Below are 27,239 nucleotides of genomic sequence, written 5' to 3'. Positions count from 1 at the left end.
ACATTGTAAATATCCTTCATTACACTTTTCTCTTCATTACATGTCAAATTTCTACGTCTATCAATGAATTTCAACCAAAATTTATTGATAGATCTAGATAATTTTGATTAGACATATTTCAACTTCTATAATTTTCTACTATGCTATGGAGTCTAAATACATTCTTTCTTACTATTTTTAAAAAACTAATATACCAACTTAACACACTAACATTATCACGATGCCGATGTAATTAAATTATAGTGTTTATTTTTAAAAATTAATATCACAATGATTGTTATAACAAAGATGATTATATTTATTTTAGGTGTCTCTTATAGCTTGTTCTTAAATTATATGAAAAAAAATAAATCATAGGATGAATTTATAGTCCATGGTCACATGGATAAGAGTGGGATGAATTTTTTTTAAGGACACATACCCCTTTGTAATTGAGCCTGCTTTATTGTAGTATTACAGTGAGGGTTGGATTTTTAATTTAATTTAAGAATAAAAAACGAAAAGTTATTACATAGAAAGAGCAGAAAAAAGAACGCCCGCTGGCAATCTCAAATTTTATGTGCGTCTTTTAAAAATGACCCTAAAAAAAAAAGTGTCCATTTAATTTTTATTTTCCACCGAATTCCATTATCTGTTAATTTCCGCGCTTTGTTAACAGCTGAAGTGCGTGCCCTTATTTTATTCTTTCCTTGACCCCCGCTCTCTCTCCCCTCTTATTTCATCCCAAAGCTTTATCTCTCAAATTTTCCCAGGATTCGCTCTCTCCGCCGTCTTGCGACCGAAGGATCTCCAATCCGTGCACAGCCCTTCCATTATCGACGATGCCGCATCCGTGCCTTCCCTCTCGTCGAGGGATACCGCGGTTTCGCCTCTCGCACATCGATCCGGTGAAGATTCCTTTCCTGCTCCCACGATCATCTTTTCCAGCAACCCTGAACTCTCCGATTCGTCAATTATATGTCAGATCTTTTATTTCCCTAGGACTAGGGTTTCATAATGTGCCCGCTCCAGCTCTTTTTGGACTAGGGATTTATTTATTTCATTGTTGTATTGGGCCTGGTTATTGATTGGCTGATGCACCAGAAGCAACTTTCTTTGTAACGACCATAAACTGTATCTTTCGAGAATCCTTATCAGGGCTCTGCAGTTAGTTGCGAAGTTGAATTTGGGGACGTGAGGCGTTTTTTTTTTTTTGCTTGTACAATATTTTTAAATGTATTTAACAGTGATTCAGAGGCCTAAGCTTCATTTTATACTTATCTTGAACTTTCATACTATCATTAATTAGTGACACGCTGATATTGAGGAATTTCTCCTGTCCACCTTCTTGTTCATGTTTTAATCCTTATCAGGAGCTTGCCTCTACTTAGGCCCAAATCTAGATAAGCCCAATTCTGTAATACTATATATGGTGCATGTTTGGTTTCCTAGCCAATCGGCTCATGCATGCTCTTGGACTTATTTAACATCAGCTTTGTTAGGTAGTCTATGTGCTGAAATTTTAAATTTCTTTAGAAGGTTCCACTGTGCTTTAGAATGAAAATTTTTAGGCATAATTACACAATACATGAGGTCTTCATATTTTTGATTATGATGATCTCTGTAAACATTTATCAACAAACAAGTTTGAAGGACGATAAAGAAAGTTTTATTACATTCTTTAATTCCTATAGATAAAGAAAGTTTATTACACATGAGGTACTTTATGCACATGAAATGGCCATCTTTTAGGCACCCGATAGCCTTAATACCATATTTTGTAGATAAAATTCTTTGCAATGTTCATTTTTATATATAATTGTTGATGTGTTGCTTTGTCACTCATTGATAATATAGTTGATATTTTCAGGCATAAAACTAAATTATTTTTAAAATATTTTGTTTCATTTCATATTTTTCTCTTCATCTTAATTTTTCAAAGTTTTGTGATATGACTCATCAACTTTATTCGTCTAATTATAAGATCATTGTATACTTTTGATAAAATTGAATATCGAGCAATACATGAGAAAGTTGAACATTTAACATGTATTATATCGAAGGGGAGCTTTGGCGCAATGGTAAAGTTGTTACTTTATGACCAAAAAGTCACGGGTTTGAATCCTGGAAACAGCCTCTTGCAAAAAACAGGGTAAGGCTGCGTACAATGGATCCTTTTCTGTGACCCGTATAGCGGGAGCTTCGTGCACCGGGTTGCCCTTTTAAGAGTTACTAAATTTTGTTCCATACTCCTATTTATCCCCGTCACACTCAACATGACCATGGCACGACTAATTCTAATTTTTGTCATCATCTAGAAAAAAAGGAACAGTAATTGATGAAATGTTCTTGCGCTTCTTTTCATATACTTTGTAAGCTTATGAGAGAATGCCTTTGTCACATGCCTAATAATGGACGATCTGTTGGATATTGTTATGGTCCCGTGTGCGGAATCAAGTCATAGGTCAAGATCCGGATCCGTATTTGGTCGTGTAACACGTAAGGGGGAAGGAAGGGGGAAAGACCCATCTTAGACAGAGTCCAAATTACTCAAATTTTCTTCCTCTCTTTATTATTAATAATAATACTCCTTATATAAGGAGTCAAACATGACACGATTCAAGAAAGACTAACCCATAAAGGAAACAATGAATCAAAAATAGAAAAACTAATTAGGCCATTATTTGTTTCTACTATAGCAGTAGTTAAATTAGGCCATTATTTATTTTCTACTGATCAGACAATAACTAATTTATTTATACTATAGCAGTAGCTAAGTAGGCAGTAACTAATTTGCTTCTAACTATAGCGGCGTCCAACAAAGGTGTCCACCTCGGTGTCCACATCAGATACCTCTTCAGTGCTTTCTTTTATTTAGAATTAAAGATGGGTTGTTACAAATGGGGGGTGGAAATTATTGTTAGCTGTGGGAAGCGGAAGATTTACTGTTGAGAGAAACATTATTGTTATGTTGCTTTCAGGTTATTCATTTTAAATAAGATCCTTCAATCTGTTATATCTTTTGCAGCCATTCATTCTCACTGAAGGCCTAACACAAGTTCCCATATTTTTTTTATACAGATTTAAATAAAATGAATTTTAGGGCATATTATTTGTCCTTAATAGAAGCTATGAAGCTAGGATATATATTTCTAGGTCACACACAATGAATTTTAATCTCTAGGAAATTAATTAAAATGTTGGTTAACATGATCATATGTTAATATATATACAGAAAGTGTCTTGAATATGATGATGTACACTCAAGATTAATTTTACTTTAAGCTTCTTATTTGCTTGTAGTTTAAAAATCTTACTATCGGTATTGCTGCCACAAACAGAATATTCTTGTCCTCCTACTGATACTACTACTACTACTACTACTACTACTATTACAAGAACAACAACCAAACCTTATCCCACTAGGTGGGGTCGGCTATATGGATCCTTCTACGCTATTGGGCTCTCTATCCCCTATTATATCATCATCTATATTTAAATAAATTTTATCTTATTTTAACCTTATCCTTCTATTGATATTGGTATCCGAAATTATTTCTAGCCTTTGGTGAGGCTACCATAGGATTAGGCCCTTATAGTCTTATGTCATATCATTACATGATTTGAACCTACCCAGAATAACTTAAAGAAAGTTTTACTTTTCCATAGAAAGTTTTGAATTCTATGTAGCATCCCAAACATTTCTCTTCCTTTTCCTTCCAAAATTTCTTTTGTTCCCCAATCCAGTTATTCCATTTGAGCTAATTTCTTTTCTTTTCCCCCTCTTTCCTGCACATAGTTGGCAAACGAGGAACTTTTACCCAATGAAGTAGTCTGCATAGGTTGCTGCACTAACTGCTCAAGATCTTGTGCAGAATCCTGTGATTTCACTAGTTATGTATCTAATGAAAAAAAAAATTCTTCTGGACATGTATTATCTGAACATGGATCAACAAAATGTGTTAGTGACACAAATGATTTCTTCCCTCACAATCATGCTGTCACGTGCTCATCATGTTGGTACACTTCTGCTTCCCAAACTCATTGTTGGCTTCTATGACTATTTTTTTTGTAACTCATGTGAGCATAATCTTATAATTGTATACAACACTTAGGTGTTCATATGATGGTAGTGGTCCCTCCTGTTTGCACGAACAAGTGGATGTAGGCCCTTATGTTGCAATGGAAGGAAGTTCTCAATCTTTTTCTAATATCTGTGAGCTACCCTTGCCTGATGGTACTGGTGTTACACTTACCCAGAACAGTTGTGATAGATATGCTCAATTTTCAATCAGTGGATGGATGTATGTTAATCAAAATGGCCATATGTGTGGACCGTACAGTCAAGAACAGCTTATTGAGGGCTTATCATCTGGATTCTTGCCTGAAGAACTTCCCGTTTATCCTGTTATAAATGGAAGCATCAGTACTTCAGTAACCCTGAAATATTTGAAACAGTTTTCAAGTCCAAGATATTACCCATCAAGTGTAGATGCCACGGCAAGAGATGAAAATTCTCAGTTGGCAGGAAAGGATCCAGTTAGTTATTTCTCATCAAGAACAGTACATGATGCAACAGTTACTGCTTCTCACGGTTCTGGACAGGGAAAAAGCAACATTGGAATGACCAAGTCTACATCATTGTTGATGAGGGTAAGTTAAAAGTTATTCAAACAGATCAGTTAAGGTGCATTAATTTCCAAGCTCATGGATTTGCTCATGGATTTGTTTCTGATAGTCACTTTCAAGTGAAGAGAGCTGCTGGATGTTCGAGGATAAGGAAGGCATGAAACATGGGCCACATTCGCTTGCTGAACTGTGTTATTGGCATCACAACAGTTATCTTGAAGATTCATTAATGGTACGAATGAGTGTTTTTCTTGTTCGATCACAGACGAATTATGCTTTCCATTCTGTTCAATGTATTAAATTTTTTGCTAAACCTTGGAAGGCTTGTTACAAGTGTATGATTACTGATGGATTCTACAAATACTGCATAGTATTTGAACTACACAAGGATGTTTTTACAGTTTTTTGCATGACCGCTTTCATCTTTTTAGTGCATTCTGATTGATGGTCAATAGTAGAAACTATATGTTCCTTCAACCAAAGAGTTAATTTCATTTTGTACATATCTTTTTGCTGGATTTGAAGCAATCAATATGCCAGTTTTCAGGAAGAAAATTTGCAATCACAGCTTGTTGGGTCTTCTAATCTGTAAGCTTCTTCTGAGATCTTGTTGTGGATTATTTTAACTTGATGATAATCTTATGAATTTTGTCTTATTTGCATGGACACTTTAGACATTTGTTGAGTAAGGGTTGTGTTATTTTTTTTCTTTCTTTCTATTGTTTTTATGGTTTCTGCTGTTGGATACTCCTTTGATTCTGGAAAATACACAGCTCTTAGTTTTCAGTACAATTTACCTAGTCAGACATTTGCAGAACTTTATCATTTTGTTTTTTGAGTTATTTTTTGTAAAGAAGAACCAACCTGAAGAGATAATAAATTAATGACGTATTTATACACTAAATTAATTTCTTAGTTTGTTCAAATGTTTTTGTGTTTTTAGTCTATTATTTTTCTTTTTGGCAGGCACTTTATTTCTCTCTGTTTGAATGAATATTCTCATTATGGGAATTTTTCATTCTATGCATATAGCACAAACAATGTAATATCTCCATTTTATCTGCAATTTTTGAGTTTCATCCTTCTTTTTTGGAGTTTCCTTCCGTGACTGAAGTGAGTTTCTTGTGGAAACTCAGTAAAAAGCCTTCCTTAGAAATGCTCATAATGGCTTATGGGAATATAGCAAAATATCTTTTTCATAGGGATGCTTTTCTAGTAGGGGTGTAACAGCCAAGGTGAGCCGAGCTTAGTGGTGTTGAGTTTGTTTATTTATTTATTGAGTTTGTTCAAACTTGTTTACTAAAAATCTTATCCAACCGAGAGCTTGAGCTTTTTAACGAGCTCAACTAACAACATTGTTGTCCTTATAAATTAGCTAAATGTATATCTAATTCATGAATTATATTATATTATATTATTATTTTTAATATATTATGAGTAATTTAAGATTATGAAAATTTATAAATAATGACTATTTTAATTTATTTTTATATATTTGAATAAAAAATTAAGAAATAAACTTACAATTAAATATTACACAAGTTAATAAATAAGTTTAATTCATAAATTATTTGTGAATTTTGTTCCTGAAGGTTAACGAAACAAACTTACTATCATTCAAGCTTCATTATTTTATATATATTGTTACTATTGAATGAATATAAACAAACTTTATCCAATCAACTAAGCTTGTTCACCAAATACCCAGTCCATTTACAACCCTATTTCCAGGGTTCACAAATTGGGAAACTTTATCTGGCTCTGAGAACATAATTATTGCACATCTTAGCTATCTATGTAGTTTAAGGCTTTCTTGGCTAGTTGTTTGTTCAAGTGCTATTTATCTTTCAGACTCATTTTTTTCCCCTGCAAATGCTGTTAGACTTATAGAGTAGGATGCCTGTAAAAAATTATGGGCATGACACCAAGAACATTAAAACATCACGGCTAGTGATTCTCATAGTTCAGCCAATTGCTAAATTGGGATCATTGCATTTGGAACCTTGGTACTTCTTAATTGTGTGTCAATACATTTGTTGCCAATTCTGGCAATCCATTTGAGTGGTATTCCTGTAATTTTGTGTTCCTCATTCCCCCAATCAATGAAATTTTGTAGAAAATCTATTTAAACTGTTTTACATGCTTGTTAAATTGCTTAGGCATTGTTGTTTTTCATAGGCTACATTCTATTCCTTATGTTTGACAGTGCAAATCTAGAAAATTTCTCCTATGCTGGTTATTTTTTATGCATAAGTTTTAATGTTTTATTAATTATCTTATTTTTCATTCCTTTATTGCACTCTTAGTCTTTTCTTGATTGTGTGTTTTCTCCGTGGTTGAAGATTTGTCTAGGTTGGTAATTGAGCATATATAATAAAAGCAAAATTGTACAACTTTCTGATTAGATTGTTTTGGGATGCTAATCTCTTTTGTAAATGCTACCATCTTGAGCGCTTGTGGTCAAATTTAGCAAGGTTGTGGCTGATACATAATTCTATCCTCCTAGGCTGAAACCATAAGAAAGTGAAAGGGAAGAAAAAAGCCACCTGTCTTGTTTACTTTGGTGGAAAGCAGAAGAATAAGGAAACACATGTTTTTTACACAATGACTGGCCGGTGTATTGTTGTCCCCCTCTTCTGTAGTCATTTCACTTCTGCTGCTGAGTTGTATGTGGTCCACAATTGGTAAAATGATACGCCATTTTCTATTCCTTTTTTTTTTTTTCTAGATCCAAGTAAACAACTTAATATGGTTTTCTCTCTTTCTTTCCCTCCCTTTCCTTTGTTAGCTTTGTTCTCTATTTTTTGGCATAAGGAGGTGGGAAATAAATTAAAGAAGAGGAAAGGAAAATAAGTGATTTCTCTGTCATTTATGTCGAAATAAGAAAGGAAAATGAAACAGAATCAACACCATCCATATATGTCAAAATAAACACTTTTTATTTTGGTTTATGGAGAAATCGAGACAAGGGAGTTGAAGCAGACATTCTTTTCCTACTTTTCCACACATAAGAATGATGTTTATAAATTAATTTTCATCTTTTGTAATCTGTATTACTCCTACCCTGTAAATTCCATAGCGGAAAGGAATTTTGTTATCTTCTCTTTGTTTCCATTCAATTGAATAAGATGCTAGAGGAAATTAAGCTTGATTTGTTTGTTTTTCTTTCCCTTAACTTAAATTCCTTTACTTAAAATGATTCCTTTCCCCTCCATTTTTCACTCTCTCAATAAATAAAACGACCGAAGTAACATAGTGTTAATAATACCACTTTTATTTGAAGATTCATTATGATGCTACAGTATCTCCCTGTTTTCACACTGTCTTGGTAGATGTTTTAGTTTCTTACCACAAAGGTGTTTCCCATTGTGGATTTCAATTTGTGTCAAACAATCTAGCAGAAATTAGCTCGACCCCGTGACTATGTTACAACACAAATTAGCATGGGGTCGAGCTAATTTCTGCTAGATTGTTTACTTCCACATTGGCCATAGCTGACTTCATTGTATTTGTGAAAAGGTGTTGGCTACCAACACGCCAATAGTGCATTTCAGATTACAGTATATTGCTTCTTAATGTGTATTCTTAATTTTTTATTTTATAACAAAGGAGGGTAAGGTGTTCTCTCCTAAACTAGTATGAAAATGTTTATGATTGTCTCCTCCAAGATATGATGCCTCTTATTTGTCTCTGCTATTTGCTCAGCCTTCTAACAGGCATTTGCATTCGGCAACTTATTTTCTTCTTAGGAAACAGTAAGAGTTTTTCATTACAACTACTTGCAAATCTTTATTGCTTGCTCGAGAACAGGATAAGTTTGCACGATATGGTACTTGCTATGCTAACTTTTTGTTCTTTCATGTTATTAAATGGAGTAGATGTCTAAGCTGCCATATATTTGAGGCAATTTTTTGTTATATTCAGTTGCAATGTGCTGAAGACTTGGTTAGCACAAGATACAATTTATTTAAATATAGATGAGGAAATAGTAGGAGATTGTGCCCAATGACATAGGAGGATCTGTATAGCTGACCCATTTGGTTATTGTTGTTGTATACAGTTGCAATGCCATATGGTATTTTTTTTATAGTCCTCGTTGTTGTGGTCTATAAGCTCAATTTTCTTATCTGTTGCTTAAACTCCATCCTTTTGTAGATCTACCATGTGGATAATAGGTTGGGGCCATTTTCTCTTGCCATTTTAGTTGAAGAATGGAGCAGAATTAACTGTGAGAATATATCTGAAAATGATATTAAGAGCGAGGGTGATGATGCTGAATTAGACAATTCTTTCACGAGTCTATTGTTTAATTCATCAGAAGAAGTCTCAATTCAGCTGCACTCTGCCATAATGAAAGCAGCTCGTCGAGTCCTACTGGATGAAATATTTAGCACTATCATACCTGAGTTTATCTCAACGAAGAAAGCTCAACGGCATCTGAGGGCTGAGTCTATTGATAAGAATGCTAAAACCTATGAGCTATCGAAAGGGAAGGTAATAATTGTTTGCAAGAGCAATTTTACTTATTGAACCATCTTTCATGAAAAACGTTGCTGAACCTCTCTCTCTCTCTCTCATAATTTGACAAGTGGCACATAACACATTTCTTTGTAGGAACAACCTCCTCTTAACACGCTACAAGAAGTCAATTCTTCACAGCAAACATGTTCTATAATTCTCGACATCCATGAAAACATCAAAGAAGTGTTATTAGAAACTAGCAAATTTTGTTACTATGACTGTATGAAAGTTTTGTGGGACTCAGTCTTGTATGATCATGTAATGGAGTATTGTGGTGCATGGCTCAAGAAAAAGCAATGGTCTGGCTTACAATGTTCATCCTTAATTGTTAATTCTGAGGTGCAGGATCCAGATCAGATGGATATGGTGCTAAAGAATGCTGATAAAGTAATGATTTTAATTTCCATATAATGTTCTTTCTAACTTGTTTATCTTTATGAAATAGCTTTTCTCTACATGGTTTAGTGTTGATGTTTTTTTTTTAAGGTCGTGGAGTTGGAACCAGTATCTTCGAGACATGATATGGATTTCCCTCCGGGATTTGGACCTAACATAGGGACCCTGGATACCTGTGTTCAGTCATCTTTGACTTCAGAAGGCAGTTGTCTAGTGAAGGAAGTGGATGTGACAAAGGATTCCACTTCCTTATTTGGAACTCTGACGATTATCCTGGGAAGTTTGGAAAATCAATTATTTGTGTCAGCCAAGGTATCTTTATTTCAATTTTTTGAAGCTGTCATCAAAGATGAATTGACAGATTTACTTTGTTCAGCAGTTGAGGACAATTCAAGCACTGTAAGTGATTTACAATTATATTTATACTTCATTTTTTGGGTATTGTCATTATATTATTCTTTTTCATCTTCGATTATTGAGATGCATTGTTTAGTTACTTGTTTTGTGCTAACAAGGCATCCTCTTAACATCATTCATTGGACCTCATGTCTTTACATGATCTAATCATTAATTGTTCTAGGTACAGGGCATGATCAATTTGACCGAAAACCATGATGAGTCTCCATCTAGCTCAGTTGATATGACTACTGGTGCAGTGACAAAGCCTTATGGTAAGCATGTCTTTTTCTTTTATTTTCTTTCTTTGTGGAATTTTTCTTTTGTTCTTTGATTGTAGAATTCTTGTGTTTTGGTACAGAATCAACTGTAGCTTCTGAACAGTTATGCAATGCTTTTGAGCTGTTGAACTCACCAAATACCTCCAGTTTTTATGATGATAAGTCGGATGTCTTTTTGGGTGAACCACCACCTCCTGGTCTGGATGACTGTTCCCATTTGGTTCTTGATCAGAAAGCTAAATTCCGGCCTGGAAAGACAACTGAATATATTCCTGTCATTAATAAATATTTGGCTTTAGCTGTTTTTCGTCAAAAGCTTCATGAACAAGTTCTTAACGCGTGGAAGCTCTTTTACTACAGCAATTCATTTTGCAAACATTTCCTTTCATGTGAGGCTTTGAGAAAATTTCAAGTAAATGTCACTGACATGAAAGGACAACGTCAGAAAAACTTTGTCTTGGTATATTCTTGACTTTTCTTTGCCTTTTTTTGGTCTTCAGTTATGCCTTATCTCTTCTTTTGTGAGAGCTAGGAAATACTTAGCTAGGTTGATGGTTGATTACTTCTGTATCACTGCTTTTTCTAGGGTCAAACTTCTAATGATGGACCAGATGATACCTCTGCTCCATCTGCCGTTTTAGAGAAACACAAAGAAAGATCCAGGGCTTCTAACAGTTTAGTGTTAATTGATGAATCTTTGAGGACTGGAAAATATAAATATTTCCGTAAGAAAAAATTTGGCAAGAAAATATCTGAGCCCCTAGCAACTTCAAGTTGTTCTGGGTTTCCTAAGCAACCTATGGACACTCTGCAAGTGCAAAAGAAGGAAAAATCAATGTCAGGGCCTCTAGTTAAAAAGACTGCACACAAGTCAAGTTCTCGTGAATTAGAAAGTCACAATATTGATCATCAGTGCAAACCGTCAGTGCTAGCTTTGAACGAGAAAGAATCATCTGAATCTTGCAGTGTACCAAGAAAAAGGCGGAGATTGAGGAAGGCTTACGAGTGTCAGAAAGAATCATCCGCACCTCCTTGTAGTTCTGGATTGAATTTTATGAATGATGCATATTCTAATGCTGATGATTTACTTGGCATTGCTAAATTTGGTTTTCTTGGTCGGAAGCATGAGGCAGATGATTGTAAAGAATCATCAGATCTTTGTGACATACAGAATGTTTGTGATATACCAAGAAAAAAGCAGAAGTTAAAGAAAGCTGCTCATAGGATCCGTGAGGAGGCTTGTTCACTCTCGTCCCATGCTGAATTGACAACAACTGATACATATAATATTGCTGATGATTGCTATATGGTTCAAGGGATTTCCACTGGTAATGGAAAAGACAGGTTGGATGCTAGCTTAGTTTTAGAGCAGGATTCTGACATGAACAACAAAGTTGATGACACTGATCAGTTTAGTTTGAGCATACAGGAAGGACAAAAAAGACTGTCCATTTCTAATGCTAATGCAAACTGTAAGAACATATTTCATACTTTGTTTCTGTTATGAATTTTTCTTAGCTTCCTTTAACAGACAATTTATTGTTTATGTTTCCTTCAATTCAGTAGCAAGAAGAAAATCTCAGCTTAAGAGGAAGGTTGAGTTGAATGAACTACCACCTCCTAAAAGTTCAAAAATATCATCTATACGGTCAGAGAAGATATCAAAGAAAAAACACGTGGCAAAGAAGAAGGTTAAAGCTACATTACCATGCCCAAAGTCAGATGGTTGTGCTCGGTGTTCAATCAATGGGTGGGACTGGCATAAGTGGTCAAAAACTGCACTTCCAGCTGACAGGGCACGTGTGAGAGGAATTCGTAACCAAAAATATTCATTAAATTTTCATATTAATGCTCCACATAATATAAATCCCAAGGGCCCTTCTGCAAGGACAAATAGGGTTAAATATCGGAATCTTCTTGCTGCTGCTGAGGGTACTGATATATTGAAAGTCACTCAGTTGAAGGTGCGCGAGAAAACCACTTTCTTATAGTGTTTTCAAGTCTTGATATTTTACAAGCTCTCTTCACTTAATAGGCAAGAAAGAAACGACTGCGGTTTCAAAGGAGCAAAATACATGATTGGGGTCTGGTTGCTCTTGAGCCAATTGATGCAGAAGATTTTGTCATTGAATATGTAGGGGAATTGATCCGTCGTCGAGTAAGTTATGTTCTTGTAGCCCCACACTTTTTTCTTCTTTTGGAAAAAAATTCAGCAGCACTTTCCGTGCAGATATCTGATATACGTGAGCACCTATATGAAAGGATGGGAATCGGCAGTAGTTATCTCTTTAGATTGGATGATGGTTATGTGGTGGGTAATTTTTCCTATGCTTCAACTTGTTTTGTTTTCAAATTCATATTATTCATATTTGTTTAATTCAATCTAGTATTTCTTTATATAATTTGTGGTCGTTACTTTATCTATGGTGTCACTTTAGCTAATATACTTATTTTTTTAATTCTGAATATTGTGTTTTGTTATAGATATAACTCTAGGTGGAACATATTTCAGAATTGTCTTTTTTCGTAACATTCTTTCATATCTATCTTCTCTTTCAATGCTTAATGTTCATGATGTTTCTTCTCTTTATCCAATTATTTAATCATTTCCCTGATTTTCCGTGATGTGTTTATAATTTGATTCACTGATTTAACTTTCTGAGTGTTTAGAGCAAGAAATAAGCTGTCATTGCAATTACCTACTAAGTAATAAATATTTTGCGGATCCTCAATTTTGTACTGCTCATGCTAATTACCTGTTCCAATACTAACAATGTATTTGTGCATCAGTCGTCGATCCTTTTATTTGTATATTGTTGCATATGACTATTTTCAGTCTTCTATTTTGTAGGTTGATGCAACCAAACGTGGCGGATTAGCAAGGTTTATAAATCATTCCTGTGAGGTACTATCATTGATTCTTCTCAGTTTTTACTGTGTTTCGACTTTCAGAACATGATCATCTTTTTTACAGCCAAACTGTTATACAAAAGTTATTACCGTTGAGGGTCAGAAAAAGATTTTTATTTATGCAAAGCGACATATATCAGCTGGTGAAGAAGTAACATACAATTACAAATTTCCTCTAGAAGAACAAAAGATTCCGTGCAATTGTGGTTCTCAAAGGTATGCTAGCTGATGTTGATTGTCATAAGCAATTCCAAATTTTGGATTTATATTGTTTGCAAATATTTATTTTTCATTTGATTTGATAAATGCTGGTTTAACATTTCCTTCCGAGTTGATATTGTATTTGGTGTTTCAAAAAGTTTTTTGATTGCATGTTGTTTGACTGATGTCATAATATAGCTGTAATGCATTGAGGTCAAAATATTCACACTACATAGACCAAAAATAGGATCAAATCCAATTTTTTTTCATTTTTTATATCACAATGTTTGTCTCTCTTCACGTTTAAGATGGTACGGACATGTAGACGACCAATAAATGCTCCAGTTAGGCGATGTGAAACTATGATAAACATGCATATCAAACGAGGAAGAGGAAGACCAAAAAAGACTTGGTTAGCAACAATAAAACAAGATAAAATTTATTTAAATATAGATGATGATATAATAGGAGATAGAGCTCAATGGCGTAAAAAGATTCATACAGCCGACCCCACCTAGTGGGAAAAGGCTTGATTGTTGTTGTTGTTGTTGTAATGTTTGTCTCTCTTGTGTCTGTAATGTTTTTTGAATTTATGCTACTTGCTAAAATAGGTTTCAAAATTGAACACGTGCACCATCTTAGGGAATGTTTAGTATGGGGAGTCAAAATCAGAAATGAAATGGTGGGATGGCCATTTTACTATTTTGTTTGGTCTCATTTGACTTGAATTGTTTAGGAGAATGGCTCGAAATATAATTATAATATGATTTTCTAAAATTACCTTTTTGTTTTATGCACAACCATATTAGAAAACCCAATTCCAGGTCAAATCCTGAATGAATGATATATTCTCTTCCTATGAACATTTTGGACCATTGTCCATTAAAAAATTGGATCAATTCATACACGGATTGCCAATTCTGTCCTGGGTTTCATTCCACTATAGCATAACACCCGTATTGGCCTTCTGTTCTTTCCTTGTATCATTCATATGCTTGTCTTACATCTTTATTACATGACACCAAGCATTCTTGAGGTGAAAGAAGACTCCAATAAATATTGACCTAAGTAGCCATTTAAAAAAATTCTATGAATTCCACCAAGACTTGATTTTTTTTAGTGGAAAACCCTCTAGTAAGTTGCCAGACTCCAAGTTTCTTAGTTGCATGGACAGCTTGGTTTCTAAATGACTTGACGTCACTATCATGAATTTATCATGGTAAATATTGTAGTCCTTTATCTTTTTTATTTCTGCAGACTATTTAATCCCTTATCTGTAATATGTTATTTCATCAATATTCTTGTAAGATATGTTTAAATTTTCAGTCTTTTGTGGACCTTTTACATTTTTTAAAAATCTTTCCAGAAGTTGAAGGATAGCTTAAGGTGTTGCATATTCTATATTCTGGAAAATCAAATTTTGCAAGGAAGAGAAATGCTCAAAACTAAAATTTTATCTGAAACAGTTATTTGGTATTTGAGATACTTGACATGCTAATATTCTCCTTTTGTTAGGTGTCGAGGATCCATGAACTGAAAAAAGTTGCTATTCATGGTGAGCATTTGTGTTGGATTTACTCCTCAACTTCGTGAAATATCTTATCATCTCTACTGATGTTTTATGAACTTTCATTTTGGCCTTTCTAGGGCTTCGTGCCTGTTACTGGTAGTAGCATTATTTATCATTAGCTTCAAAGGTATCAAACTGTAATTTGATCATTACCTCCCTGATATTTGTCACCTCAACAGGCAACATGGATGAAGTAGAAGTTAACACTTTTGGATGGTCTGCTACTATATCTTTTTTACCTATCCTCATTGATGAGTTCAATCTGCAGTCAGTATGCTGCGCTTTGTTTGCTCGAGATACTTTATGATTTAAGATATTTTATATGTTTGCTGCTGTGAAGGGAAAGCCATCAAAAAGAAACCTATAAGTAATCAAAAGAATAGGCTTATCCTTCATTGTTATGTTTATAATTTTTAAACATTTTCTTTGGCTTCCACAGTTTATTCAGAATAAAGGAGTAGGGTGCATCTGTTTTACATGATAGATGCCCAGCTGTTCATATATAATTCTGATTTCAGTGATGTGTTGCCCAATACCAACTCATTCCTGATATCGGGTGCAGTAAGAGGAAAGGCTAGGGGCTGGTGTAGGCATAGCACTGACAGCTATAGTCGTGAACTGACTCAAGCAGTGGGCCTAAGATTAACAATTCCTTGAGGAGCGGGGGACTAGGAGGCATGAATAGTTCAGTAATCAAGAGCTTAGGTAGATCAGGTTGATTGTTAAGTTAATAAGTGATGTGAGACTTTCTGATGTAAATTGCTTATTGTTAGGTATCTCACATTTTTTAGTCTAGAGCTTTAAATGTCCTAAACATTCAATTTACCGATTACTACACTTGAATCCAGCCTGAGACCTGGAATTCCCAGACTTGTCAGGTCTGTGGTGCTCGTTGGTTCATTTTTGCCAGCCTAACTTCTAAAGCCTAAGGAAACCCCTAAACCTCATCTTCTGAGATTAGGACAAATATTGTTCATGTTAGGGATAGAGCGAGTTTGCATAATTATGTGTAAATGGTTAAAAGTGATCTAAATGATCCTGACAGTGGGATGATGATAAACCTTGAGTTCGGTACTGGGATACTCTGAGATTAGGACAAATATTGTTTATGTTAGGGATAGAGAGAGTTTGCATAGTTATGTGTAAATGGTTAAAAGTGATCTAAATGATCTTGACAGTGGTATGATGATAAACCTTAGAGTTCGGTTCTGGGATATGCTCTGATCCCTGCAGCTTGAATTACTTTAAATTGCATCCTGCAATATGGATAGTATAGTTGTCATAATCTTACTATTCATTATTTGTAGCATACATATGAAATGAACCGAAATGAAAAGAATAATGATAATTTATCTCAATTCGATATGATTATATACACCTGAAGTCTAACAAAATCCATTAAGAAAATAAATTAAACCCAAATTTCACATGGAGACAATTGATGAGAGCCAAATTGGTTCGGACACCTAATCATGATTGAGAAGAACTCTTGTTGCATGAATGCTCAAAATGATAGTGAGGCAAAGTTGATGGTGATTTTTAAGTCATGTTATAGCAAATTCATCGTTCATATCATGACAATTGTCTTTTTATTTGAAAATCATTTGACTATGAAATTCTCATTTCATTTAACCTTATTGAAAGAAACAAACAATAATTTGTGCATCATTGAGATATGAACTTTTATACTTTTGTTTTTGAATCATCATTAACTCCATCTTATACTATTATGTTGTTGAATAAAATATTTTATTATTTTATAATTTTTTAGATGCCAAAACTACTCCAGATGAAGCAGATATTTTTAAACACATTTAATAAATTTTTAATTGAAGCTTATGATTTATGAGCCTAGAAAATAAAATGTATTAAAGATGAATGTAACAGGGTACTAGTAAACGATGGAGAAATAAAAGAGCGGTGGAAGAGGTATTTTTTATCAACTTTTTAATAAAAGTTTAAGTGACTAACTTAGGTAATTTAAGTAGATCAAATGAGCATAGAAATTTAAATTTTAATTATAGAATTCAAACTTTAGAAGTAGAACAAGTTTTAAATGAGATGTACAATGGAAAAGCCGTTGGACCAGATGATATTCTGATAGAGGTATGGAAGTACCTAGGGAAACAAGGTATTAAATGATTTACAAAATTATTTAACATGATATTGAAAACGAAAAAAATACCTGATCAATGGAGGACAAGTACTCTAGTTCCCTTATATAAGAACAAGAGAGACGTACAAAATTGTGCAAACTATAGAGGTATTAAATTAATGAATCGTTCCATGAAACTTTGGGAAAAAGTAATACAAAGGAGATTAAGGAGACCTTGGTGACCGAAAATCAATTTGTGTTCATGCTTGAAAAGTCGACAATAGAAGTTATATATCTTCTTAGACAATTAATTGAAAAACATCGGGAGTAAAAACAAGATCTATACATGGTATTCATGAACTTAGAAAAAGCTTATGATAGAGTCCAAGAGAAATTATATGGAGCATTCTAGAAAAGAGAGGTGTTAGCTTAACATATATTGAACTAATTAATGAGATGTACGAGGATGTAACGATTAGAGTAAAAACTTCAGGCGGAGTAACTGAAGTATTTCCAATAAAGATATGGTTATATCAAATATCAACTCTAAGTCTTTATCTTTTTACACTAATTATAGACGAACTCATTGCACACATTCAAGGTACAGTACCGTGGTGCATGTTGTTTACAAATGATATTGTTTTGGTAGATGAGACACGTGAAGGAGTAAATGCTAAACTAGAATCTTGACGGGAAACACTAGAAGGGAAAGATTTTTAGATTTAGTAGAATAAAGACAGAATATATGAAATTTAAGTTTAGCAATATTAGACGTAATAAGACAATTGTTAAGATAGGAGATGACGAGTTGCTCAGAACCGAGAGTTTTAAATATTTAGGATCATTTTTGTAAAATGGAGAGATTGAGAGAGATGTCTTACATAGAATACAAGCAGGATGGTTGAAATGGAGGAGATCGTCAAGTGTCTTATGTGACCGTAAAGTATTTTTAAAACTTAAAGAAAATTTTTACAAAACCGTAGTTAAACTTATTATGTTATATGAAGCTGAATGTAGGCTATGACTCAAGTACATGAGCAGAAGATAAGAGTTGTAAAGATGAGAATGGTAAGATGGATGTGCATATGAGGATGGACAGAATAAGAAATGAAGCATTAGAGAGAAAGTCGGAGTTGCATCTGTTGAGGGAAAACTCCGAGAGACACGTTTAAGATGGTACGTGCATGTACTTAGACGACTGATAAATGTTCCAGTTAGGCGATGTGAAACTATGACAAACACGCATATTAAACGAGGAAGTGGAAGATAAAAAAGACTTGATTAGCAACAATAAAATAAGATAAAATTTATTTAAATTAGATGATGATATAGTAGGAGATAGAGCTCAATGACGTAAAATGATCCATATAGCCGACCCCATCTAGTCGGATAAGGCTTGATGGTGGTTGTTGTTGTTGTATCTTATGATTCATGACTCAAGAATTCATCAAAATGATTCATAATATGGATGATGATTTGACAACCTTGATGGTTCATATAGAAGTACATAGGTAAAATTTCAACTTATCAATGGCACATGTGCATGTGAATATTTAAAGCATTTTTTAAAAGCTTTATATTCTAAATTCAAAATAGACTAAGATGAAAATGCTTCAAAAACATGCAATTCAGAAACTGATGTACATATATTTTTTCCAAGTTTGCTTGATATGCCATTTTTGTTCATAATGATTCCATCTCAGTTTCTTCTGTTGCACTATGCTCACTTTACGTAATGCTCATTTCTGTGATGTATGACTTCAATTTTGAACATGTTTCAGGCGACGCAAAATACTAGCTCGATTTCTTCGCTAATTGCACACAAGTTTCTGCATCAAGGTCAATAAATTGTTGTCCCTTCAATATACGTGAGGTTGTTGAAATTTGTAAATTTTGTATCGGATATAACTTGAACGATTCATTGATTTATAGTAAAGAGTAGCAACCACCAACAGTACGGTGCATTTCTCTCCATCTCTTTAAAGTTGTAGTTCTTATATTGCCTGCTCCTACGAACTTAAGTTATAAGTTATACCTAATTTCACATCTTTCTTCCATTCTATTTCTGTTAGTACATTTTGCAGAAAGATGAATGGCATGGTGCATCAGAATTTTGTAAAGTCCTAAACACTGTACTGGTGTAGTTGGATGCTGTTTGTAGTTCGATGCATCTTCTAATGGATTGGTCCCCCTCCCAATAAGTAGAAAACTGGATGTGACCATACCTTTCTACTCCTGTGGCTAATTAATAATTCTATTTTTTTTTTGCATCACCATTTTTCCAAAGTATTGATGCATGCAACTGGATCTCGGACTCGTTTCAATATCCTTAATTAGTTACTAGCGTGGCAATAAACACTACTCAAGATTCTAAGAACAAGGTGCCTGCAAATCATACTCTCACTTAACAGGTGCTCATTTTTTCTTAGAATTATACGGAAGATTGGCTTAATATGTACCTTAAAGGCCGTAGATGAAACTCATCTATTCATCAACTATGGGCTGATTTCCATTGTCCTCGGTTATGCAAGCAAAACATGATGCTCGAAGTTGGCTCATGGTTACCGTGGTGTATCTTCAACTTCTTCCATTGTATTCATACGAAAGGGAGGTATGATTTCAATTTTCTTCCGCTAGAGCAAAATGTTCCTCTGTTGGGGCAAATAAAACTCGTCCCAAGTTCTACTGTTGTGTGCAGAGGCAGCGTCACTTGCCTCATGGGATATTTCTTATTTCATTTTTATAAAGGTCATGTGTGTTTCATTTGGGCACTTTATTTTTTTAATTCATGGCAATATCTGGTTGCAGGTATGGAAATTTGTTCTGGCGAGATTACAAATTCTTTTTGTGCGTGGTATGTTCTTCATTCCAAATTTGTCCGTATTTGATCGTAATTGATAAACCAGATTTAAACTTCGAAAGAGATGTCATGGCCTGCCGTCCCTGTGTTTGCTTTTAGTGAGTGTTGGATCGAGGATAAGGTAAAGTAGGCTTCTACGAGCCACCGAAAGTCAAAACAATGTGATTGGGTATAAGGCCGATGAGCTCCAGATACATAAATTTTGACAATAATTTTTAGTACATGTTTTTACAAATGTAGTCCGAACTTTCATTTTTCATAAATCTATATATAACAATACATCCCATGTTATGGTCCACAAAACTTTTTTCCTTCCTAATTGACGAATTCATTATTAATCATGTAACATTTGTTAGTGAATAAGTATGACATTTCATTTCTTTCTCGAGTTTATTTAACTAATCAAGATTTTTAAATGGTTCAAGAACTGCCACCGGTTATTTATTTTGTATGCCATTTGGTTCCCGTTAGCTTCTTTAAACAACAAGCATATTCAACTTTGACAATAGATGCAATTGTGACAAAATTATGCCATAGATTTTTAATATGAAAGTTCGGACTAGATTTGATCAAAAACATCCAAATTTTAGTTATTTTTTCTTCAACAAACTAACAAATATTATAAAGCTTGTACTACTGCCTTCAAAGCTACTTTACCCCAAGAGCAAGCAACTAACTTTTTAACTGTAAATCAGAATGGCCTCTTGTTAGGCTTTCTTCTTGCAGTTGGCTCTGGAACAGCTTTACTGGTGAGTTTCTTCGGTTAGTTTGCACTCTTATTATTCATGCCCCTATTGCTAAACCTAGTTTCATCCGTTTGTTTAACATCTATCTTTCGTTGGTATATGCGATAGAAAAAAAGTCCTTTATCATCTCACTTCTGTTTAAGGATTTATGCAACAACAAAGTTTATAGACTGATGGAATCGCACATATATAAAAATTTATATTCTGATATAATATTGTAAATGATGGAATAAGATTTATGTAATTGGTTGAGATTAACACAGCTTGACAATCTTATCCTATCAATATCAAGGAGATGCTTTGCGATGATGTGAAATCCTGAAAACTTTGTCTTGACTCGAAGGAATACTCAGTCGTCAACTTCTTGGACAAAGCTGGAGGCTATTTGTTGACGAGAAGTTAGTCGAACATATTATTTCCAGGTAGCGAATCCAGAAGAGAGTCTCTCTCCTAATATTTGGCAAAGCAACAATATCGGTACAAGCATGTGGTCTGCATGGACCAGTGAAATTGTGTTTTCTTTTATATTAACTTAGATGATTGAAAAGGAAAGGGAAAAAAAAGTATTTAACGTGTGTGTGTATATATATCAACTTGATGATTGACTGCAAGACCCAGAGAAAAGAAAATTTTGTAGAATTCCATGTTCTCGTAGTTTATCTACATATTTAGCTTTGCTGCAATCTGAAATATTTGTATATCCATTTGCAAACCCTAAACAAATGTTCTTGATGGTCCCCTGTGCTCATCCGTTGAAGTGTACAGGAAAAAGTTCAGAAGGCCCTTGGTCCTAACTATCTTACCTCATTCATGACGTCGAGGATAAACGTACGATTACAGCAGTTTGACAATTCAAGTCAAAGATTTGACCAGGGTTTGTAGAATAAATGTGAAACCATGCTGAATTAAATGTTAACTTATCTCAAAAGCAGTGAGGCTTCCATGAAACTACATGGGAGTTGTTTGGCTGGGCCACAGGACAAACCTCCTCGGTGGCACTATGCATGAGAGAATAGTTTACCCTACATGGTGAGTAGATGGTGATTAAGGAAGGATTAATTAGCTATAAAATAATTACAAACAGAAAAGCAGATCCATTTCAAGGATATGTAAGTCTTGAGAAGGCTAATTCAGAGCTGTCGGTAGGACATTGAGTAAGATGATTGTAACTGTAGAGGCTAATATGCCGATAATGTCATATTGCTGGCAATAACATTAAAGATTTTTTGGCTGACACTCATATTTTGTTGTTTGGAAAGAAGTTATGTTATCACTCGTGCTCCAAATAAAAAATTTACAACTAACTGTTCTTTATAAAATCATAGTTGATCGAGCAGGACAACTATATAGTTATTATATCTTTATTCTCATAAACAGGGAAAATCGAAGGAGTTCACGAGTGAGTCAGATGTTTACATTCAGTCAAAAAAGCCATCCCACATGCTTCGGTGGAACCCTGAGCATTGTTTAGGTTCAGCGTACTTGAGAGGGGAGGACAGCAGAGAGCAAAAAAAATTCTCCTTATTTATTTATTATCGTTAATTATAATTTTATTTCTTAAAAAAATACGTACATCAAGACATTAAACTCATCGATAGTATAAAGTTCTCCAGCATTCTTGTTGGGAACGGTTTGAAAATGTAAAAACTTTCTAACGTTCAAAAAAAAAAAAGACTCGACTTGCTAATGAAATTTTGGAAACTTCCTAATCTTCTAAAACTGATCGGTTTGGTTCATTCGGGTCGAACCGCGGGAGGTCAATGCGGTCTAGTTATGGTAACAGTCACGATTAGTCTTTATATATTAACTTAGTTGAGAAGAATAAGCATCCGCGCTTCGCTTCTTCCTCCCAAATGAAGCTTCTACTCCGCCCTGATCCTGTTCTGATGGTCGTCTCCTCCGGTAGCCTACTCCTTTGCAGCCGCGGCAGGATCGCCATAGCGGTCTCTTTCTTCCTCTCCCTCTTCCTCCCTGCGCTCTCCCAGCCCTCAGCCGCCTCAAACACAAACTCCTCGAGCTTATGTTCCTTCGTCTTCCCCTCCTTCACTACCGTGACCAACGGCTCCAATCTCCTCCTTCTCCAAGACGCCGGATACAGTCAGGGAGCCCTCCAGCTCACCCCCGACTCCAGCAACCCTTCCTACGAGCTCACCAACAAAGCCGGCCGCGTCTTCCTCAACCGCGCCTTCAAGCTCTGGGAGGACCTCCGCGCCGCCGCCAACGCCACCAACGCCACCCGGCACGTGATGTCCTTCAACACCTCCTTCATCTTCAACATATTCATTAATCACACCAAGCCAGGCGAAGGCCTCGCCTTCCTCATCGCTCCCTCCCTCGACGGCCCTCCGCCCGGCAGCGAGGGGCCCTTCCTTGGTCTCACCAACTCAACCCTAAATGGCCACCCTGATAATTGCTTTGTAGCCATCGAGCTGGACACCGTCATGAACAGCAACGTGGGCGACCCGAACGACAATCACGTCGGCCTCGATATTAACGGCGTTGTCTCAAACACCACGACCAACCTGACGTCGCTCGGCATCCAGATCGCCGCCGTCAATGCGACCAAATACACGGTGTGGATTGACTACGACGGTGGCGCGCGCGACATCCGGGTGTATATAGCTGTCGTCAACGAGTCAAAGCCGGCGGTTCCGGCTCTGCACGCGCCGCTGGATCTTAGCGAGTACCTGAAGCAGCAATCCTACTTCGGCTTCGCGGCGTCTACGGGGGATACTTACCAACTCAACTGCGTGCTGGCGTGGAATCTGACGGTGGAGATCTTGCCGGATGGGGACGACGACGGTCTCTCGAGGTGGAAGATGGGGGCGTTGATTGGCGGGGCAGCAGTAGCAGCAGCGTTGGCGGTGGGTGTGGCGGCGGGGGTGTTCATGAGGCGGAGGAGGGGCGTGGACCAGAGCGCAGTGGTGGCGTGGACGCTCAAGAGTCTTCCGGGGACGCCGAGGAAGTTCGAGTTCAGGGAGCTGCGGAGGGCGACGAGGAACTTCGACGAAAAGATGAAACTGGGGCAGGGTGGCTTCGGGGTGGTCTACCGGGGGATTCTGCAAGAGGAGCACCGCGACGTGGCGGTGAAGAAGTTCTCCAGAGGAAGCAGCGGCACCGACGACTTCCTCAAGGAGCTCACTATCATCAACCGCCTCCGTCACAAGCATCTCGTCCCCCTCGTCGGTCAGTCCTTCAATTTGGCCGGGGTTCCAGAAATCCATGCATTTAATTCATTTTCTCGAGGAGAAAATTAATGTGATCAATCGATTAATTAATTAATTAATTGCAAGCAGGGTGGTGTCACGAAAAGGGAATTCTGCTTCTGGTCTACGAGTACATGCCGAACGGAAGCCTGGATCAACACCTCTACGGCGGCGGCGGCGGTGACGGGCGGCCTCTATTGGGTTGGGAACGGCGGTACAACATCGTGGCCGGAGTGGCCTCGGCCCTGCACTACCTCCACGACGAGTACGAGCAGCGCGTGATCCATCGGGACCTCAAGTCCTCCAACGTCATGCTGGACGTCGGTTTCGGCGCGCGCCTCGGCGACTTCGGCCTCGCGCGCGCGCTGGAGACCGACAAGACCTCGTACGCCGAGCTGGAGCTGGGCGGAATCCCCGGCACGCTCGGCTACATCGCCCCCGAGTGCTTCCACACCGGCAAGGCCACGCGCACCTCCGACGTCTTCGGCTTCGGTGCCGTCGTCCTCGAGGTCGTCTGCGGTCGCCGCCCCCGCGGTGACAACGCCCAGCTGCTCTCCGACTGGGTCTGGAAGCTCCACGGCGACGGCCGCATCCTCAACGCCGTCGACCCGCGCCTCGTCCCCGAGTTCGACGCCGAGGACGCCGAGCGCCTCCTCCTCCTCGGCCTCGCCTGCAGCCACCCAATCGCCGCCGAACGCCCTAAGGCAGACGCCATCGTCCAGATCCTCTCCCGCTCGGTGCCTCCGCCGACTTTGCCGGCTATCAAGCCCTCCTTCGTCTGGCCATCCGACCCGGTGGACGACGACGACGACGAAGAGGAGGAGGCGCGGCGGCTGAGCAGGGCGCCGATTAGCATGAGCATTACGTCGTCCGACTATACGTCATCATCCGGGTACGCCACCTCGCAATACCTCAGCAGAGATGGACTTTCCTAAGTCTAATCGACCATTGAGACAAAATTAAAGAAGAAGACCTGGAAGTCATCGCAGAAGATTAAACAAATTAATGGAAGAAGAAATCAACGAACAAGTTGGATCATTATTGCTTTCAACGACTTCTCCTATAAGTCTTGTAACTCACCTTCTCCTCTCTCTTCAGGGTTCGGATTGGTTTGGTTGTCCTACTTCATCTGCATCGCATCTAGAAATAAACGACTTCATTTAATTTACTTTCCTGTCGTATACTTGGACTGTATAATGACATGCTTGTACAAAAGTCAAAGTCAATATCTTATATTATTAGTTCTTTCGTGTCACATGCACTCATTTTCTTAAAATATGTTATTTTTTATCCCTTTAATCCATCCTGTTTTTTCTTAAAATATACATAAATTTCAAAGAATATATATATATTTTTATTTTAAATTAAAAAAAAATAAATCTGTGAAATAGCTTGATTGATTAAACAATATAAACTGGCCATTGAAATATACGCATGCAACACCCCTGGCCACTTGGCAAGGGCAGCCACAGCGCCTGAATGCTCGATCAGGACCGCTGAGAGGCCGTGAAATCAGGGCTCGTGGTCGCAAGACTTCGACTAGAATTGTTGGCAGGCTGTGAAGTCAGGACTGGTGATCGCAAGGCCAACTCTGTGACGACACGACAATAGCATCTGCACGGAAAATTAGTTTGAATTTACTCACTTGAGAAATCTAAAATATATTATGAATAAAAACGAAATGGGATAGCTCCAGAGGGAAAAGCATTGACCCTCTTCCTTCTCTTGTATTTATGATAGTCTTGCCAGGTGGATCTCTTTCTCTCTCTATATAAATATAAAAATATATTTTTTATTCTCTCTTCCTTTCAACATTCTATTCAACATAGAAGATAAAGAAATTTTCTCAAATTTAAATTTCTCTCGCTCTCTCTCGTCCTCGCTCTCGCTCCTTCCTTTATCGTTGTCTTCCATCACAGCTCGCTCCTGCCAGGCAAGCAAAAGCAAAGGTGCTGCAAGCTAAGCACAACTTACCGTCACATGCTTGTTTTCGAGCTGACTGGAAGCTTCCTAAACTGCCACTGAATACATAATCGATACTGGTTTACTTAGCACCTCTCTCTATTCTCGATCGTAAGTCTTTCCACTCCACTATCTATTTTTCAACTTTGTACAATATTTTTAATTAGCTCTGATATATCCTACAACGCATAAGCCTTAGCTACTTTCTTACTAGTTTTTGCTTATATAATTTGCAAGGAATTTCCCAATCATCAATTCTCACATTTCATAACCAAAGATAATTCATTTCATTTTAAGTTGTAATTCCCGACCATGATCCTAATATATATTAGAAGGATTTATGCTACAATATATAAGGCCGACCCCTGCTACAACACCTGCAGCCATTTGGACAGTTAGCTGCTACACGTTGTAGCAACTACTTCGACGGATAACAGCTACACCTTGTAGTTGATAAATGTCCAAGTAGTTGCTACAATGTGTACAACTATTTGGTAAGTCATTTCATTTTAAATTGTAATTCCTTCTATGCCTAATATATATATTGTTTATATATGATTCTAAATGATCTATTTAATTAACATAGGGAAAACATATGTTGTTTTTATTAAACGTCAACCAGGTGTTAAACTGTTAATTAATATAGCTGCTATAATGTTGTAGAAGTTACTTCGACAGGTAACTGTTACAATATTCTAGCTAGCAGCTAATTTGACAGTTAGCTGCTACAACGTTGTAACAGCTAATTCCACAATGTAACAACTACCCTATAATAGTTATTCCACATTATAGCAGATACTCTACATTAGCTGTTACACGATGTAGCAGCTAGCTGACACCAATTAATATATGACGACTTATCAATTAATATTAATGGAGACCTACCTACTCCGGATCATTGATCCGTCACTTCCATAGAATAACCACTCATACTTGTTATAAACCATGACCTGTGAACACAGGCAGAATCCGACTTTGGTAGAAGGACAACTGTGGGCGCGTGATACTCCTATTTCTGAATTTTACAGTGATCTTGTTTTCTTAATAAAATGATGGTGTCACGAGGGGTGTTTCTTATTATCACTTCCACATCATCACTCTTTTACGAGCCTTCTCACTTTCTCTATCATTCTTCCTTTCATGACACTTTTACGAGTAGCATAACTTGGCACTATCTTCCATACACCACCTTCGTCATTCCTTTCATGGCATTCACTGCCTTTGTTTAAAATCTGGTATTGTGTCGTCCTCCCAAAACAGAAATGACAAGGCGGTCATGTTGTCTTCTGCGGTGTATTATAGGCTTTCATATCGTTGTACACAACCAATTTAGGGTTCAAAAAGGAATATCTTTGTCCGAACTCTGATTGTGTGTCTTCCGCGTTTTATTCTTTCATCTCCTAGACTATGTGCTTCAATGAATTTTAAGAAGCCTCTTCTATTGATCTAATCTCTCAAACTTCTCCTACCACTACGCGAGGAAAATG

At 36.8% G+C, this 27,239-nt stretch overlaps 2 protein-coding genes across 10 annotated transcripts; both read left to right on the top strand.

Annotated features, from left to right (window-relative positions):
- Positions 1-676: 676 nt before the first annotated feature.
- On the top strand, positions 677-21,217 carry LOC121992299 (histone-lysine N-methyltransferase ATXR7-like). 9 transcript variants are annotated; one of them, XR_006114849.1, is made up of 20 exons: positions 677-887; positions 3,779-3,999; positions 4,095-4,632; positions 4,718-4,840; positions 8,764-9,102; positions 9,223-9,516; positions 9,616-9,924; positions 10,106-10,196; positions 10,283-10,662; positions 10,789-11,674; positions 11,766-12,166; positions 12,238-12,360; positions 12,433-12,513; positions 13,054-13,107; positions 13,177-13,328; positions 14,829-14,868; positions 15,063-15,099; positions 18,760-18,817; positions 19,408-19,589; positions 19,787-21,217. XR_006114849.1 is itself a non-coding variant. In XM_042546588.1 (17 exons), the coding sequence occupies exons 1-16, from the start codon at positions 822-824 to the stop codon at positions 14,848-14,850; spliced, it is 4,074 nt and encodes a 1,357-aa protein (XP_042402522.1). In that variant the 5' UTR covers positions 677-821; the 3' UTR covers positions 14,851-14,868; positions 18,760-18,930. The 9 variants fall into 9 exon arrangements, 3 of the variants coding, with proteins under 3 accessions (XP_042402522.1, XP_042402521.1, XP_042402523.1); XR_006114848.1 differs by having other exon boundaries at positions 14,961-15,099; XR_006114844.1 differs by lacking the exon at positions 15,063-15,099.
- Positions 21,218-22,417: 1,200 nt separating this feature from the next.
- LOC121992300 (probable L-type lectin-domain containing receptor kinase S.5) lies at positions 22,418-25,038 on the top strand. Its single transcript, XM_042546591.1, has 2 exons — positions 22,418-23,770; positions 23,881-25,038. Exons 1-2 carry the CDS (start codon positions 22,438-22,440, stop codon positions 24,723-24,725), a joined length of 2,178 nt encoding a protein of 725 aa, XP_042402525.1. The 5' UTR covers positions 22,418-22,437; the 3' UTR covers positions 24,726-25,038.
- The last annotated feature ends 2,201 nt before the right edge of the window (positions 25,039-27,239 follow it).

The sequence above is a fragment of the Zingiber officinale genome, chromosome 6B (genome assembly GCF_018446385.1).
Source record: "Zingiber officinale cultivar Zhangliang chromosome 6B, Zo_v1.1, whole genome shotgun sequence".
Lineage (NCBI taxonomy): Eukaryota > Viridiplantae > Streptophyta > Magnoliopsida > Zingiberales > Zingiberaceae > Zingiber > Zingiber officinale.
Note: the sequence above shows the minus strand (reverse complement) of the source record. Positions and strands in the feature narration are given on the sequence as shown.